General features: G+C 29.6%; 2 protein-coding genes across 2 annotated transcripts in view; one reads left to right on the top strand and one right to left on the bottom strand.

Annotated features, from left to right (window-relative positions):
* The first annotated feature begins 1,466 nt into the window (after window positions 1-1,466).
* Window positions 1,467-18,842, top strand: LOC141529262 (atrial natriuretic peptide-converting enzyme). The gene is made up of 10 exons (XM_074245757.1): window positions 1,467-1,644; window positions 9,745-9,928; window positions 12,662-12,875; window positions 14,203-14,574; window positions 14,658-14,890; window positions 16,357-16,563; window positions 16,646-17,005; window positions 17,093-17,515; window positions 17,757-17,875; window positions 18,370-18,842. The coding sequence occupies exons 1-10, from the start codon at window positions 1,597-1,599 to the stop codon at window positions 18,541-18,543; spliced, it is 2,334 nt and encodes a 777-aa protein (XP_074101858.1). The 5' UTR covers window positions 1,467-1,596; the 3' UTR covers window positions 18,544-18,842.
* The window catches only part of LOC141529261 (uncharacterized), a 12,271-nt gene continuing 11,498 nt past the window's right edge, over window positions 18,414-19,186 (bottom strand). The window contains exon 3 of the mRNA XM_074245756.1: window positions 18,414-18,552. Coding sequence (XP_074101857.1) covers window positions 18,545-18,552 — 8 coding nt within the window. The 3' untranslated portion in view covers window positions 18,414-18,544. The remainder of the gene's footprint in view (window positions 18,553-19,186) is intronic.

Below are 19,186 nucleotides of genomic sequence, written 5' to 3'. Positions count from 1 at the left end.
AAAATGATATTTTTGTTCCAAGATTTTGGCTCTTGAGTCAAATTAATTTTTCTATCAGTGTATAAAGTGCCCAGCAGAGCGGGCGGGTAACAACTAGTACATCCATAAATTTATTCTCTAATACTAACAGTACATAAATAAACAAAGAAGTGTTTACCGATTTAGATCAAGAGCTTTCACCTGTGTCCAAAATAAATCATCGTATATAAGTGACCAAAGTGATGCAGTGGATGTTTTTGGTTATTTTGACAGAGAGAGAGAGAGAGAGAGAGAGAGAGAGTTGTTTCCGATGGGACTTAAGACAGCTGGGACCAGCAAGCTGGTGGTATCAAGAGAGCGGAGTCAGTATTCAGTATACGGCAGTAGCTCGGTTCGTACGGGCATTCTCTTACTTGATTAATTTTTAACAGATTCCATTCTCCACACGCGTATGTACTTTAAAAACGGTTCAATTGCAATATCTATACTGCAGGTGGTGAACTTAAACCGACGATACGATAAAATAACAGTAAATAAATCAGTATCTATATCATAGCACACTTATACACTCACGGTGTATTTAATCTCAAACATTCTACTTGAAATTTAATAACCTGTATAGTGCACTTGAGACTCCTGCAATCTAGCAGTTATTTAATAATATAACTTGCTCTTCCATTCGACACTAGATATTTGATATCAATCGACTGTTGAAATCATAGACTCGATACTTTAGATATTGCTAAAAGTAAATTATCAATTTCACTTGTCCATGAGCTGCTTTTCAATAACCGCGCGGCTGCTGGAAATTTAATTAAAAATTTTATTTAAAAAATTAGATAAATAATATTGAGATCTTCTCGTAATAAAATGAGATACGAGTAAACATTAGCAGTAACAGTTGTTGATGCTGTTGCTAATACGTGAAAGTGTATCTGCAAGAAGTGTTTGCAAGTAAGACCGCTACTCCAGTCTCTTACTGTCTACTTGTTATTCTGAGGTAGGCCGCGGCAGCGACAGTCCCCGTTTACCTGGCAAGTGTTATATTAGCGGGAGAAATTCCCCGTCGTTTCATCAAGTCGCCGAGCAATCAGAGTTCTCATCTGTTCGGGTTCCTGAGCAGTCCTCCTTGATATTACGTGAGTGACACTGAGGATGACGTGCAATACAATCAGTATCAGTGATTTAATCATATAATATAAAAAAAAAATATTAAAAATAAAATAAAATAAAATAAAAGCACTTACTTTTACGTACACCTGCAACCAAGATTTTTATCAACAATCTATTTCCTTTTAATGGACGTGGGATAACGGTTAAAAAGCTTAAAAGACCGTTGTCGGATTCCATTGTCTTTTTTGCTAATTAAGTGACAAATTATTTGCAAGAACAATAACGCTTGTATTTTTGCTTTGTTGATATAAATGTGTGCCCACTTGTCTTTTTCACATGACAGACAAATTACGCTAAAATTATTTTAAACTGTTAATTGCGTCTGTAATCTAAAATGGTTAATTATATACGATGTTTAAGTTAAATTAAAAGTGTAATAGTTAAATAGTGAACAAGTTAAGTTATTTATTAATTGTTTTAATTATTATTTTATTTTATTAAATAATGACTGTTTCAATGGAGCACAAAAGAAAGACTTCATGGGATTCAAAGGTAAGATTTTTTGTTTTTTAAATTAATTAGAAATTTAAATAAGCGCGCCTTAATTTTAACCAATAAGGAATCAGGTCCCATTTTTTTGCGAGTTTCGACTATTGACTAACTTCAAACTCTCATGTATTTTTATTGTAGAGACTACGAGCGATAATTTATTTTATTTAGGTTTACGACGCTGTTCTAGAAAATCAGTCCGACTTAAAAAGGAATAAAACATAACTGAGCCAATTCTCGGACGACGCCCTCTGTTTTTTAGTTCAAAGAATTAAAATTTACAACTGAACTATATTTTTTTGTGGTCAATTTTAAAAAATAAGAAATGCTTACAAAAAATAAACAAAATATTTAAAATTTTGCCACTTTGTAGATTTAAAAAATATTTACTCAAATTAATTATCTTTTATCAATCAAATACTATGACATGAAAAACTTTTCAAGTGGGAAGGATGATTCAAAATGGCGGATAAAATTTCTTCTCCATTTTTCATTTGACCGATTACATCAACGGTGACCTTTTAATTGATTCTTTAATTTATTACTCAGATATTTTTGAACTTTTATAGTCTTTTGATTAAGTTAATGTCAAATAATGCGTTGGAGTATAAACAGAGATTACAATGTAATGAGAGTTGGTACCTTAGGTCCAATCATCTCGAAAGTAATGCAATGGAGATAAAGTCACCCTTTAATGGCCTCTTTCTCTGGTGTACGGTGAAAGTGGAGCTCACATTTACCTTTAAAGTGTAAGCATAAGTGAATGTATGCTATTATTTATGCACATGAGCATGAGTACTAATTTTTTATGGTAAAATAATACACTGCAACCTTTCATCATTATTATTTGTCTTCAATGAGAGTAATACAAGACGTGAACTGATTTTTCCTCAACGAACGCGCAAGAACAAAGAATCATTATTTAAACTACATTTTTTGGTGTAATAAACTGGTAATCTGATCTTTTTAATATGAAGGTAATTTTTATTAGTAGGTGATTATATTTTAATGATGTGCCATCGCATCAGGCTTATAATGGGTAATTATAAGCAAGTTACAATTTTAGGAAAAGATAATTTGAAAATCATTCTGATGTTACACTAAATAACAAATTCACTTGAATCAAGAGAAAATTTTTTAAACTAAGAAGATTATTTTTTAAAGCTTCGTTGTTTTTAATCAGAACGAAAAATTCTTTAATCAAGTAAAATTTATTTGAACTAAAAAAAATTTCAAGTATTTTTCTACTAAAATCAAGGCGATAAAACTTTTCAAAGTGATTTTTTTTTAATCAAAAATTTTTTTCTTGTATCAAGTTGATTTTTCTTCTGAGCACCCGGAAAAAAATTTTTATAGAGGTATGTGTCCCTATATTTTAGTTTGTAGCCAAAATTATGCATCGCAGACGAATAGTATTTGTATGTGGCAATAAGCACAAGGCTCCCATCGTGCACTATGATGGTTGCAAGGCAGTAGTTATAAGGGTGTAAAAAATACGGATGTTAAAGCACGTTAACGTTAAAAATCTGAAACTGTGATTTGTCTAAAATGATATGGTTAGAGAGCACTAATATGTATGTCAATATTCTGATTGATCGAAAATGTTATAAAAAATTCTAAAAGGGTCTAGACAGTTCTTAAATGTATACCCAAATTCTGATCGAATCAGAATGTTCTAAAAAATTATAGAATGATCCAGAAATTTCTAGAGTGATCTAGAAAGCTTTTAAAACATCCTAAAAATTTAAGTATTAACAACCCTGATTAAGAAAACTGATTGAAAAGAATTGAGTAGCGGTCACTCTATTTCTCTATAATTCATCGCTAAATTTATCATTAAACTGGGGAAATAAAGGATTAAGGGAAAGGGGGGACCTTACTCAGTAGGAATTTTTTGGTAATCGAAAAAATAATTCGGACAGTCCGGACCGGGACTCGAACCATACAGTATATTTAAATAACTGTACTATTAAAAATAACCCAGCGAAGCGGGTGGTAATAGCTAATTTTATATAATTTTATGTGGAAAATGGCCTGATAAATTGCATAAAATTTTATGAAATTTCAATAGTAAAATTTCATGAAATTCATTGCAATTCAGTAAAATTTTATGAAAATATATAAAATTCTTTTACTCATAATTTCTTCGAGACTTACATTTAATAATGTTTATTAAATGTAATGAAATTTCACAAATTTTCATACAATTTCATGAAACTTTATGTCATCTAATAAAATATTATAATATTTAACGAATTTTTCTCGGGTAGTCAAAATAAAAGGAATTTTGTAGGTTTAAGTTGACATTCCTTGTCTAAGGTAATGATATAATATATCTATTACAAGCTTGATTTTATAAATATGAGCCAACAAATATACTTAATTAAGGTCATGTTGTTAATTGAAGACTACTGGGCCCCGAATTCATAACTTTTTCTTTAAACGTATTGTTATAGTAATTAAATTTTTTTTTGAACTATAAAATTTAATTTTTTTTTCTAGAATTCTTTCTTGTTAGTCGACGTCGTTAAAACTGAAACTATCTTTTTTCCGTTGAAAATTAACGACCAGTAAACAGTTATCTTAAGAACAAAGAATATTATTAAGAAACTATTAGTCGTGGATGATCAACGATTCTCGAAAATTCCAGTAAAGCTATTGGCTGGAGGTAAAAGAACATAACGAATAATGAGTAATAAGATAAAGAATGAGAATTGAGAACTCAACCGCTAAAGTTCAACTGATTGCGTAAACAAAAAGAGAGGAAATGATTTTAACACAAAAAGAAAGCGCGAGTCTTGTTCGCTGCATTTTTGGAATGCTAACAAGTGCCAGCAAATTTCTTGTTCGACCGGTCGATGGAAAAAAATATCATCATTTTCTTCGAGTTAATATTTAGTATTTTTATAAATTACAACTTTTATACTTGCTTGGATAATTTAGTATTTGTTTAAAATGTACTTTCTGATGCTGAGTCACATGTTTACTTTTGCGTCCTACATAACTTTTGTTATTATTTAATATATTTGCGGAATAAATTTCTTGAACTTTGAACGAAATGAACTTCTTAACAAAGGAATGAACTCCAGACGCAAGACCGCTGGATATTATGCCGAATAAAACAATAACGTGATGATTCTCCGTTTGTAAACTTATAAATTCTGTCTGTACGTCGACCTTGTTCTCTGTTGACCTCTCACGTTCAGTTTAGAGTCGTGTTTTGTATATAAGGCTTTGTAGTATTATATTTACACATTCAGTACTGTACTGAAAAATACAGTTTAGTTGGATACATATGTAGTAGAGACACAATTGTTGATTTTTTTAATACGGAGTTTTTAATTTATTTTGTTTAGGGAATGAAAGATATAAGATTTGTAAGGATCTTTTTGAGTAGAAATTTAATTTTTTTTAAAAAAAATATATTATCATTTTTTTTATCTTCAATATTTTGCCCAGAATTTGAATTTTGGTAATTATTTACAAGTGGAGTCAACCGATGCTGGGCCATGTTAAATTTATTTTTCTCTTTTGATTAAATTAATCAATTTTTTTTTTTTAATTGTTCGTTTTTTTGTGTACTTAAAAAAAAAATATATAGTTAAAACAGCTTATATATTAATAAATAGTTTATAATATTATATAAGTTATAATATTACAGTAATTTATATATATAAAATATAAATTATTTTTACATTATACAACCGTAAGAACTGCTTTTTACAATTTTTTCATCACAATATTACTGCCTCTCTCTATTTTACTGCGTTCAAATTATATCTTTCGATTTTCGCACATAGATACCACAACATGTTCTCTCAACTTAAAAAAAAAATCTAAACATGTTAAAAACATCAAAAAAAGATGAAATAGAATTTAATCCAAAAACATGAAAGTCAAAATTTTTTTCAACTTTTAGAGGCAAAAAAGCTATCTCAATCTTTATTTTTTCCTTTCACGACATTTTTTATCATAAATGCGCTGTAAAAACAAGCAGAATAAAAAAAAATAAAAAATGTTAATTTCTCACTTAGTTATGGCCCAAAATGGGGTTTACCCCACTTGTAAATAATAACTTTATTTTTAAACTTTTAGTAAGAATTTTTCTCTTAAAATGAATTTATATTCCATTCAAAGAAGAAAGATATAAAAAAATTGATCAAAAATTTTTAATATACTCAAAAGAAAGTTTTTTTGATTGAAAAAAAATATTTCTTTCAAATTTCAGTCTTGTGTTCAAAATATCAACTCCATTGATCTAAAAAATGTACTGAAATCATTGAATTATAACTTTTAAATAAAGATCATAAAATTTGTTAAAATAATTTGATTTTCTTAAAACACTTTGTTATTTTCAAAAAAAATAAATATTTTGCTTATTTTATTAAAATAAGGTAGTCGGCAAAATTTTGGTTTTTTTTTGTGCTCACAAAAAAATTTCAAATACTATTTAAAATTTATTGAAGCATAAGTTTAGTTTTCTAGATTGAAAAAGATTTTTTGGAGTTTTTATCTGATTAAACTTAGAATGAAAAAAAATTACTTGAGATAAAAATTTTAAACTCAAAAGAAAATTTTAATCTTTCAGTTAAAATATAATAAACAAAAATTTTAATCCAAGAATTTGGAAGCCAAAAACAAAGTAACTTTTTAAAGCAAGACAATCAATTTTTTTAACTTTCTTCATAATCAAGCCTTCAAATGATCTCAAAAATTTTTTAATCACCCCAGAAGTTGCTGACAGCACTTGTGAAATTAAACTTAAAATAATCAAAGCAACCAAGCCAGCGTGAATAATATTTAACTGCAAGCTGGGTCAGCTGGGTTGGGTCCGACAATGTCCAGGATAGTTAAACACAATACTAGACCGTTCCAATATAAATACAAGTAGAACCAGAACCAGAATCAGAATCAGAATCAGAATCAGAACCAGAACCAGATAAAGAGTTTCCGACTCTTGCCAGGTTCGTGATACCGTTACCTCTCACTTCGTCATCTAGCCTCTTGTCACTTAGACATTTAAACGGTTAGATATAGACAGATAGACAGTAAGTATGTTTAGCTGTCCTGCCGCTAGCCGCTTTTTGAGTAAAGTCTTATTTTATTTTATTTATCTTTCCCATTAAAGTACTCCAAGGCCAACGGCTTCGCTTCCGTGTCATCACCGTTCAGTTGTATTATACTTAACTGAAGAATTGAAATAAACTTGCTGCCGATAGGATCTCTTAATTTTACCACGTGCATGCGCTCGAATGAGTGATAGATAATAATAGAGGCATATAAAATGCATTTTAACTGCGATTACGATTAACGATGGATGAAGTAGAAAGTTTAAATTAAATAATAATAGCTCACGAGCAGTACTTCTACCTTAATTATCACGACTCGCGAATGGAAGAAGCAACTTGAGATATATATTTCCGATGAAAAATTGTAATTTAATTTGCTGCTTCCAGCGCATTCCTCTCCATCACTGACATTGACTCTCGTACTTTCTAATTTAATTAATACATGGATTCATAGATTCTACATTTCCTCGAGATTTAAATTCAAGATTGCTAAATTGTCCGGAAATAAAGTTTTATTTTACTAATAAATATTCCTTCTGTGTTGATCTCTGAGCTGTTTTATTTTTTTCTTTTTTTCATTATTATTATTATTATTATTATTATTATTATTATTATTATTATTATTATTATTATTATTATTATTATTATTATTATTATTATTATTATTATACGCAAGAGTTAATACTAATACTAATATATATTTGTTATTAATTAAGTATTCCCAGACATGCAAAACCACTGGAGGAAGTATAATTACGGTAAATTGTGTTGTGGGAAATAAAATGGTAAATAAATTAAATTTAAAATATTAATTTCACAAATAATTTTATATTGATTATGATTATAAGTTATAATTAAATAAAGCTGGTGAGACAGAAAGAAAACGGGGGTTAATGAACTCAATTTGTAAGCTAAAAGAAAACATAAAAATTAAAGATTCGTGCTTCAAGTAATACAAGTACGCTCAAAACTTTCGTAACAGTGCCCTAAGCCTATTCCTTAAGAGAGTTCACCTCTCGCCGGTCTATCATTAAAGTCTCTATCGAGTTTTACGTAACTTTTCTATTTATTTAATTAATCTGTTCCTGTATTCTATCTACTGAACTGAGATAAGACTTTACTAATGTGCAACGCTCGTTTTATCGACTTTTTTATTATGCTCGTGAGAAAATTAGCCTTTCCTTTAAAAACAATCTTTTCGAGTTTGCATTTGATAGTTTTGCTGTCGTGCAAAATTATAGAGAAAATTTTGCTCTTAATTATTTGCGCACTAAATTTCAAGTTTTTTTTTTTTTTTTTATGGACAGTTAACATGAAAATCTAATTTATTAAAGTATTCATAGGAAAATTAATTCTTTATTAATTATTATTGATATTTTGTGTTTTTTCTTATTTAAACATGAAATTTTCTACCTAGTTAAGTTTAACTTTTTTATCAATCTTTTTTCCGAATAGACAAACGTCCTTCTTATTTTTTTATTCAGAAATTTTCGAATCAAGTAAATTTTACTCAAATCACGAAAAATTTCATTAGTTAAATAATTTTTCTGCTTGATTCAAGTAAATAAATTCTTTAAAACAAGTTTAATGATTCAAGGGTTTTTTTTCTTTGAAATCAAGTTAATCTTGTTATAATTATAACTTTGCAAATAACATACTTGTAGATTAAAAATAAAACTAATTAATTTAAAGAAAAAAGAGCAAATAAATTTTTCTACTTTCTTCAAAATAATCAAACTCTTAAAAATGATTTTTTTTCCAGATTTTTTCTCTTGAATCAATTAAATTTTTATATTAGTGTATATTTTTATGAACTAACAAATTGTTTCTTTAAAAACAAGAAAATGTATTTTTACTGAATAAAAACATTAATTTTTTAAACAGTAAGACATTTCTTGATCCAAGAAATCTTGTACTCATTTAAAAGTCTTATTTTTGTTGATAATAAATATTTCCCAAACTTTTTCAGTTAACTTAATAATTTTTTATTGAATAAAAAATTATAAAAATAATTTTCTTGACGAAAGAAGTTAACCTTTAGTTCCCAATCTTTAAGAACGATCAATAATTTTTTTTTTGCCATCTCCAAGATTTTGAAATAAACTTTCGAAAGAATCCTCAGAAAACTGGTAGAATCACGGAAAATATTAACCTTTTATGCAAGCAATATTTTTATTAATTACATTTAACGTCTAGTTTTCTTATGAAGCAAATCTTATTAATAGCAGCACGAAAAGTGCAACCTCTGGATTGAGTGTTCTGTGGAGCGTGAGCCGCGAGTAACATTTGCTTGAGGAAGGCGTGGGGCTTTTGAATTGCTCTCTCTGTATAAATATAAAATAGTACCATAGCAATAGTAGTAGTAGTACTACTGTAGAGAGAATTACGTGGACACAGAACGTACAACTGGTATGGAGTTAAGTAGGAGTAAAGTGTAAGTAGGAGAAGCCTATTGGCAACAAGTAACATGTAACTATAACTCACAAACATTTAAATTACATGGGTGTGTAAAAACACTGATTACGCATAAACTGAGTACTATTACACGGGTGTTTAAGTTAGTGGGTCATCGACTTGCATTGGACATTAACCATTCGCCTAACAAGCTAAATAAACTAATCAATCATATCTGATGAGTAAAAGCGTAATATAAGCGGCAGGTGACTCAAAACCGCAATAGTACACAGTAGGCGAGCTTAATAGCAGTTTTATCACCAAATTGGCAATAAAAAATTATTGGATAATGGATAATATAAAATGTAATTGGAAGCGAGTTAAGAGAGGAAGTGTCGAGAAAATATCATTACAGAAATAAGATAACGCCCACCTTTCTCGACTCTAATAACCAATTTGCGGATCTTCCTTTCGCAAACTAGTCACGTTACCGGAGTCTTTATATGGGTGCATTCAGTGAATCACCAGCGGATAATTGTAAACGAGAGGGAAAATTCATTTGCTCGGTTTAGTTCTTTGCTATATTGTATACTATTTCATTTACACCACTTAAATAATGTAACAACATTTGTTTTTGCAGATTTCAGTGAGCACCATCAGCACGCGAAGGTTCAGCCGAGCGGGAACGCCGTCTTCCATCCTGTCTTCAGACAGTGACATAAGATTCACCAGGAAGCTCGGGGGCCAGTACCGATGCGGATGCTGTGTCCTTGCTGCTTTCCTTCTGTTTTTACTTTTTTCTGGGGTCTCGATCTACCTCGGGTGTAAGTTTACCATTTTATTCAATTTATTTATTGAAGTTTCGGATCAAATTTTTAGATAAAATTTTCTACGAAAAGAATTATAGTTGAAGCGTATGTAAAAAACAAAATATAATTAAAATGCTATTATTTTCATGAGTTGCAATTGCTAACTCATCAGTAGTCTTTTTATTTAACAATTTATCTATGAAATCACTGTGCTAGCTATAAGTCATCTTGTTATATATCAAAAATTTTTTTTTATTTACTAACCATTGTATTATTATTAACCATGTTAATGGCCTAGGCTGTTGGGTTTGTTTATTTAAATAAATAAATAAATAAATAAAATAATAGCTACTACAGTGGTTGTTTAACAAAATAAATCAGTCATTTATCTCTTATCAATTTTATAATATTGTAAAGGTCTTTGCATACATAGTCGGAAAATGATCAGAAAAAAAAATTAAAATTTTAATTTCAAACTTAAAAAAAAAGGTGAAAAAAGAAATAATTTTTTTTCGTCATAATAAATTTATGAAACTACGCTTTAAGGGTGAGCTGGAGTAAATGCATTTTCGGAAATTTTATTTAATTAATTACTTTTTAAAAAAATTAGCAAATGAATTATTACAAAGCTTCCGCAATATTTGTTTGGATGTTCTTTTTCGGAAACTACTTCCGTTTGCACACGTATTAATGGTTACACGATTTTTATCGTTCTTGGAACCAGGAGCGTTTAGTTAATTACTACTTACAAAAATAAGATCCGGTAAGACTTTCATTTTTAGTGGAGTTTCATCCATATCTATTAATCTTTTGTTGAGTTTTCTTTTTTTATAATATCAGCTAATTCTTTTGGACATTCACTTGGTGCATTAACACTGGCAAATAACTTTTCACTAGTAATTTGTAGCAAGCGTACATCACGATTATTTTTTCATTTAGCCAACCAATTATTACTTGCCTTAAATCCTTTAATCCTCAACTCTCTACTTATTTCAAGCGCTTTTTATTTCAAAACTACACCAGAAATTACCATTTTATTTGCTCGAACTATCAGGAACCATGAATATAATTTCTTGTTAATTTCACTGACATTTGAAAATCGTTTCTTTTTTAAATTCTTAGAAATTTTATAATCGCATACTTGTTGAATGTCTGATCATTTTCTCATCCATTTATTAAACAGAGATTCATCAATTTTTAATTTATCACATACGTACTCTTTAGAATTTGGCCAAATTAATAATTTTTAATTTCTGCTCACACACGGAAAGAACAAGATGAAAATAGATATCATCCTAGAGGCACTCAGTGATATCTGTGGTGAAAAAAATTTCAGATAGTAGCTAGAAAAATCTAGATTATACTACGTGATATCTAGATTATATTAATTGTAATCTGGATTATACTCATTATAATCTGGATTATAGTCACTGTAATCTAGATTATATTCATTATAATCTGGATTATATTCATTATAATCTGGATTATACTCATTGTAATCTGGATTATACTCATTGTAATCTGGATTATACTCATTGTAATCTGAATTATACTCATTATAATCTGGATTATACTCATTGTAGTCTGGATTATACTAGCTACTATCTAAAAAAAATTTTTCACTCAGTATAATCTAGGATACTTGATGATTCAATAGAGCATTCTGAATTTGATAAGTTTACATTATTAAATAATACTTTATTGACACAATCTTCTATTTCTGCCAACTCGACAAATTGCCAATGCCTTTACGCTTTTTCGCTTTAAAAATTACCTCCCATTTAAGGCTCGCAATCCAAATTTTCGTCCTCCGAACCTTTATAATAAAACTCTATGACTAAAAATTCAAATCATAAACTAAATTCTAGTAAAATTTCCCACTAAATTGGCCCTAAAATTTTCGGGCGTATATTTAACATCGTAAATTTTTTACAACCAGAAGATATTTACGAGATACGAGATATAAGATGGTGGTGCGGCCAAAGCCCATTGAGGTCTTCTGAGCGCGTGTAGCTAACGGTGTGATCGAGTTACCGACTTGAAATCCCCCAATCCAATCGATTACCGGTTCGTTCAGCCGCAAATGCATACTGAATGTATCCTTATTTAAATAAATTACCAACTAAACTAAACCCTGAAGGAAAAAGCGCTCTTGCAGCACACATATGGATAAATATAGATATAGAAGGATTAATACACCAATATATGTCTTCATATCTATCGAGCGTAAATTATGAGATAAGTATATAGATCGGTCTATAATTTAAAGCTTAAATAAACCAGTTTGAGGTGATCAGAACCCGTAGCTGCATTAGCATTCAAGCAGTTCGTGTTGTTTAACATTATTTTATTTTATTATTTATTTAATTTAAAACTCAGTATGTAATAGCACGGTGTCTGAGCAGGGCAATGATCCTACATACAACTGAGCCACGGAGAAGACTATGAAATGAAAGATACAATACATATATAGCATTTAACACGAGAGAGTAGAGCCTCCACTGGATGATATCATCAGACTAACGGTACGTCCGAGTTACCGACTAGCCGGCAGCCCACGAGCCCCGTGACCACTCCGTAATATAAATAAAATACTGTGTCTAATGATCAATGATCGACCTTTACCCACGAGAACCTCGTACTCGGCCTTGCCATACATCTCGGCGATATTAAATGTGCCAACTAATTTGTGTCAGGAATGCTCATTCCTTTTTTTTATTTATTTTTTATTTTAATTTGCTGTTGCAGATCATCTCCTGACGTCAGATCCTCCGGGGGACCAGGTATTCCTGGCGTCCTTCCGCGTAGTTGACGGTGACTCCTTCACAATAGACCTCGCTGACCCTTCAACTGAGGCCTTCCGGATCAGAGCTAGGGAGTATCGTGATAGAATTAATCTTGCTTTCCGTAGGAGCAATCTCAGAATTTCCTTCATCGCTTCTGAAATTCTTGCGCTCGATGGGTAAGTAGTACCATGACCTACAAATCCACTTCCTTGTTTATATTATTATTCTCTATTCAGTTAATCACTGAGGAATATTATTATATTATTTTTATTCATCATTCATCTAAAAATTAAATCATTTTTAGGATATGATTTGCTAAATGTTCATTAGTAGTATTTTGAAATTAAAAATATTATCTTAATAGTTGATTCAGTAAAAAATAAAGTTAATATATAAATATGGTTTTAGAATTGAATTTTCTGTTTTTATTAGTTTTTAAAACGGCAAATGGAAATTTTTTTGAAGATAAAAAATCATATCGATACTGCCATTTTAATACGTCGTATCCCACATTTAGAAAATTTTACAGCAGACCGAAAAAACAGTTCATTTTTAACATTGATTATATAAGATTTAACGGATGAAAACATTTATTTAAAAATAGTTATTAAACTATTTGACTTTAAAATTTTTAATATGACTTGCATAATATTATTGTAATTCTATTTTTCAAAAAAATTCAACAGGTCAAATTTTATGGGGTACGACGTATTAGAATGGCAGTATCGATGTTTTTTAAAAATAATTCCGGAAGCATCTGCAATTTCAACAGGATGATCAGGTCTCCTGAAAAATTAAAAAAATTTGAACTTTCAAATTTTCAGTTTTTTTTTTATCTATATTGTAGTTTCTTTTCTTATTATGATTCCTTTGGTAAATTTCATAGAGATATATCAGTCAAATAGATCAGAAATAACAACAATTTAAAATTTTCAAAAATTACATTACTATCACACTTTCAAATAACTTCAAGTAACTTCTACACGCAATTGCTAAATTTATATAAAATACACCGAAAAAATATTTAATAAGCTTTAATTGCTATACCCAATTTTATTTTCTAGTTAAAATATTACTCATCTCAATACTTACCATTACGTTTGTTCTAAAAATTTTTTTAGTGATTTCTCATAAAATCATTTAAAAATCTATGATATAAAAAATGCACAGTAAAAAATTTTACGTCATTGCGTCAAAAAATTTTGTATTAAAAATTTTTATGTTAAATATTTAACACTTTTTTGTGTTGATTTAACAGAAAAAATGTTAAATTTACACATAAAAGTGTTAAATATTTAACACAAAAATTGTTAACACTAAGTTTTTTGACGCAATGAAGCAAAATTTTTTACTGTGTGATAATTTCTATAATTATCAGAGTTACTTATGATTCATTTAAAATTATGTATGATTTTATATTCTAATTTAATAATTATTACTTTATTTTTTTTTTTTTTGCAAATTACTTGAACGCGTTAGTAACTTTTAAAATTTTATTGACAGAGTGGAAAACAGTGACCTGGTAGTACACTTAGAATTACGCTTCGACCCACGTTACCAGACGCTAAAAGTTCCAGACATAGTTCAGGTTTTGTCCAAAGAGATAAATTCCACAACAGCCCGGTACTTGGTGAATTTAACCATCGACTCGAAGAGTTTAGAAGTCCAAGAAAACCTCGCGGCTCTCAATGCTCAAGTGGCTATGTCAACGACTGTCACAACTCCTATGACAACGACGGCAACCCTGCCACCCAGGAGTTGCAGTCCTTTGGAACTCACTTACTGCAAGCATCTTTCATTCAACATCACTTCTTATCCGAATATCTTCGGGCACCAATCTCTTGGCGAAGTGGAAGAAGACGTGATCGCCTTTAGGTTTTAAATTTTGTTTTTCGTAAAATTTTATTCATAATAGCTATTATTTATTTCTTTGGTCTAAAATGTTAATTCTTTAATAGGGAGCTCGTTGACGCCGAGTGCTATAGACTGGCTTACGACTTTGTGTGTCAAGTATTGCAGCCAGCCTGTGTGGAAGGAACACCCGAGGCGACTATTAAACTTCCCTGTCGAAGTTTTTGCCGGGAATTTTGGTCTGGATGTGGTAATCGATTGCCAGATAGGATCAAGAACGCTCTAGATTGCTCAAACTTCCCGGAATACGCGGATGAAGGAAGTTGCAAACCCAAGCCAGGTATGTCTATTTAAATCGTCAAAAATAACTGTTGATTTATAAATTTATTATTTATTTATTTACTTATTTATGATTCATTATTTATATAAATAAAAATTAAGTGCTGTTCGTTTTTAAGCGTATTAATTAAAAACAGTTTGACCGATTTGGGTACTTTTTTTCAAGATTTGTAATTATTATGTTTTATTTTTCCTGGTTTTTTATGAAAAATTAATTAATAAATAATATTAGATTTTTATGTTTGAAAATATTGAAAAAGGTGCCTGGAAATTTAGTAAGTTTGGGAAAAAATAAAAATGATCTTTTATAAGGGATTTGTATATAAATTTAAGACCATTAAATATGGGCAGTTTCCTATCCATTATCTAATACAAATTTATGAAATTCTCCTTTTTTTTGGGTAAAATATAATCGATGTTTATTTACATTTATCTTTGTATTAAATTTATATTTTATCCAAGAAAAAGAATAATTTCATCAATTTGACAAGATAATTGTCGTGATTAAAGCATACGGTCAGAAAATTCTAAATTTTTGTGTAATTATTAAGGACATGATGATACAATTACCCTAAAAATTTGAAGTCAATTGACCAACTATAACCCGAGATAAATCCAATTAAAAATTGAATTTTTTTCTAACATCGATTAAATATGCTCTCTACAGTTCTGTACCAGTTTTTTAGTTATAAAAAAAAAAAAACTAGCTATTAGAAACTTTCGAAAAACTGACAGTCTTTAAATGTATTTGTTGTGAGTTTAAAAAAAATTTTTTGACCGTCTAGTTATTTATAAATAACGGATTAAAGTTCAACAATTTATATGAAAAAGTATATATCTACGAAGTCGGACAGAAACAATTTGGCCACTTAAAACATTTTTATAAAAAAAAAAAAATTTTTGAATCCACGAAGAAAAGTCTGAAAAATTCTGACAAAATAATATTTTTTTATGTTTGTTTTCAATTGGGGGAAAAAAAAAAAAAAAAAAAAAAAAAATCCCAATAATCTTGAAAAGAAAATTTAGAACAACAACTTTCTGTAATAATACGTTTCCGTCAAAATTTAAATACAATAACAATTGCTTAGACTTTTATTTCTTAGCGATATTTGAATTTGTGATTATCAGATGACATAAGGTCTAGTGCAATGGTTAACAATACAATTATCCAATTGTATTAATAAAAAAAATCATCAAAAAATTTTTTTTAATTTAAAAAGAAAATATTTGTCAGATTAGCCAGTTGTTTGATAAATTGTAGAAAAAATAGTAATTTGTGAGAAAAAAATTATTTTAGTTAAAAAAATAAAAAAAAAAAATTAACTGTCTGTATTTAAATTTATTTTCCTTTGATGTTTTAAAAATCATTAAAATAACACTGCTCGAAATGTTAACGAGCTACAAAAAATGTAAAGTTACTTTTTTACCAAATGTAATTTAAATTAATGACAGTAATTATTATTAAAGGTTGCGTGAGAGATTTGCAGAATAAAGCGTTGTCACCTCGGATCTGTGATGGGATAGTCGACTGCCCAGATTTATCTGATGAAAAAAACTGCGCGTACTGCCAGGAAGATCACATGCATTGCGGAATCGGAAGAACCTGTATTCCGACTTCCAAGAGATGTGACGGCAAAGCTGACTGCCCCAATGGATTAGATGAAAAAGATTGCTGTAATTATTATTTATTGTAAAAAAAAAAAAAAAAAAAAAAAAAAAATTAATATTTACTAAAAATGATGAATATTTTTTTCAGTATTTTTGGCGCAAAGCGTCAGCTCGGTTAAAAACCAGCCAATAGACACACCTCTGTCGGTGAAATACACCCACGAAGGCTATGTGATATTCAACGAAAAAGGAACTGTTGGAAAACTTTGTATCGAAAATCTCAATGCAACTCTTCCCCAAACGGAAATGGATACAGTACTTCAAACAGCAGCAGCTTCTTTGTGCACTCTTTTGACTTATAATGGAATGAGCTCGGTTGAAATGAGAATCGACGACGAGGAAGACGTCGAATATGTGCACATGGAGGATCCTTTGGCTTCTGAAATATCTTTTGTACGAGCCCCTTGTCCAAGTAAACAAGTTATGTACGTTCGTTGTGCAGAACTAGGTACTTATTTTTGTATTTCATCTTTTATCATTAATTGATTAAAATTAACATTTGCTATTTTCTATTATTTTAAATAATTTATTTTAGAGTGTGGAATACAAGCTCTGAAAACTAAAACGGGCACCAAAGTACTCAATAAAATAGCAGAGCCTGGAGATTGGCCGTGGCATGTCGCGCTCTTCAAAGAAGACACTCACGTTTGTGATGCAACGCTTGTATCTTCAAACTGGCTGTTAACCACCGCGTCTTGCTTCCAAGGACAACCTAAGGCCGAATGGTCTGCGCGGCTGGGCACCGTTCGACTGTCCAGTACGTCGCCCTGGCAGCAGGAGAGAAGAATAGTCGGGATGGTAAAATCGCCCGTAGAAGGCAGCACGATTGTTCTTTTAAAATTAGACAAACCTGTGATCGTGTATTCAGACCTTGTACGGCCTATTTGCCTGCCGTCCAGCCAGGAATTTATGCAACTCAACACTTCGCACTGCAACACGCTGGGATGGGCGAGAAATCGTGAGTTTATTTACTTGAATTTATTTTTAATTAATTAAAAAGAAAATTTCTTCAGCCAAGAAAATTAAAAATTAAAATATTCTAAGTCAAAGTAAAATTTTTTTTAGAGAAAGAAAATTTTTTTAAATCCGGAAAAATTTTTTCTTTACTCAAGAATTTATTTATATTTTTTTATTTAAATAAAATATTATTAATTACTAGTAAAAAAGTAAATTAAATATTTATGTTTTAAATTATTTAGGAGATTTACTGCAGCGTGTTCAACTTAAATACAGTGCGATGGAAAAATGCGAAAATATCAGCATCGCTTCTGTAAATGGAATATGTACGGACGCTGTTTACTCAACAGATGACTGCAATGTAAATTTTTGTTTATTATTTTATTTATTTATAAGTTAATTTAATTAATTTAATTAAGTTAATTATTATTTATAAGTTAATTTTTTTTCTGTGTAGGAGTTGTGCTTGAGCATTTATTGACATATTTTGAGCGTAAGGGATTTATTTGATTTTCATAGAATTTTTTAACAGGAGCTTTGTTTGGGCATTTCCGCTGAAATTTCAAAATTTGGCCGGAAGTATCCAAACAAAGTTCCTGTAAAAAATTCTATGAGAATCAAATAAATCCCTTGCGCTCAAAATATGTCAATAAATGCCCAAAAACAACTCCTGTTAAAAGCGGAATTCAAAATTCCAACTTTAAGAGGTCCATCTCGAAAGTTACATTTTGGTACACGCTAACATACATAGTATTCATTAAAGTACACGTAAAAGATTTAGTATTCAATTTATGCCGTAATTCTAAATTTAATAAGAAGAATTTAAAAAATTAAATGAAGAAATATTTATTTTAGGAAGAAGAATTAGCAGGCACTCCAATGATTTGTCTGCTGCCTGACGAACGCAGATGGGCTTTAGCTGGAGTCAGTAGTTGGAGAATTGCCTGCTCGAAGGCTGCGATCGAGAGACCTAGACTCTACGACAAAGTTTCCTCAAATATCGCATGGATAAAGTCAACGATCGCTTAACTCAGTGTCCTAAAAATTATAAATATAATTAAAACCATTATACCAATTATCTGCTATTTAAACTAGCAATAAGTCTGACTAACGATATGTAAATAATGTTATTCCATCATCCAGATGCCAGATATTTTATTTATTAGTTATTGTTTTATATTAGCTATTATGATTATAATAGACAAATTGTGTGTAATTAATTTAATCATTTTATAAGCGATAATCGAAGAAATGGAAATATGTAAAAACGTAAAACGAGATTTATTTTTAAATCTGTATTAAATATTTTGGAATTTTAATAAAAAATTTTATGAAATTATTTAAAATAAAAATATCGATAGTAATTTAATCTTGAAGAGGCACACTATCATGTCAGTAGAATTCAAGCGTAGATGGTTATATCATCGTCTATCTTTGATCGGTCATATCTTACGACTAAATTAATCATTTCAAATGTTATTTTTTTTTAATTAAAACTTCAGACTATAGCTCTAAAAAAAATTCCGCGTATACAGATAAAGCTAAATAATTTTGAAATTACAACTCTCACTTAGTGCTTATCTATTTTGGTCTTGTTATGATAATAAGTAGAGAATAATAAGATTTTTTTCGGTGAACTTTCAGCTATAAGCGCTGTGAGTTAATCATGCCT

The sequence above is a fragment of the Cotesia typhae genome, unplaced genomic scaffold (assembly GCF_013202065.1).
Source record: "Cotesia typhae breed Kobodo isofemale line unplaced genomic scaffold, CoteBio_Ctyphae contig_48, whole genome shotgun sequence".
Lineage (NCBI taxonomy): Eukaryota > Metazoa > Arthropoda > Insecta > Hymenoptera > Braconidae > Cotesia > Cotesia typhae.
The sequence above is the reverse complement of the archived record's forward strand: the minus strand, read 5'-3'. Positions and strand labels throughout refer to the sequence as shown.

What these genes read in the sequence shown, in the direction of transcription:
- LOC141529262 (XM_074245757.1), top strand. Translation starts at nt 1,597, where the DNA reads ATGACTGTTTCAATGGAGCACAAAAGAAAGACTTCATGGGATTCAAAG. An exon ending in GAAATTCTTGCGCTCGATGG is followed by an intron (nt 12,876 to 14,202) that starts GTAAGTAGTACC and finishes TTTTATTGACAG; the next exon opens with AGTGGAAAACAGTGACCTGG. An exon ending in ATTAGATGAAAAAGATTGCT is followed by an intron (nt 16,564 to 16,645) that starts GTAATTATTATT and finishes TATTTTTTTCAG; the next exon opens with TATTTTTGGCGCAAAGCGTC.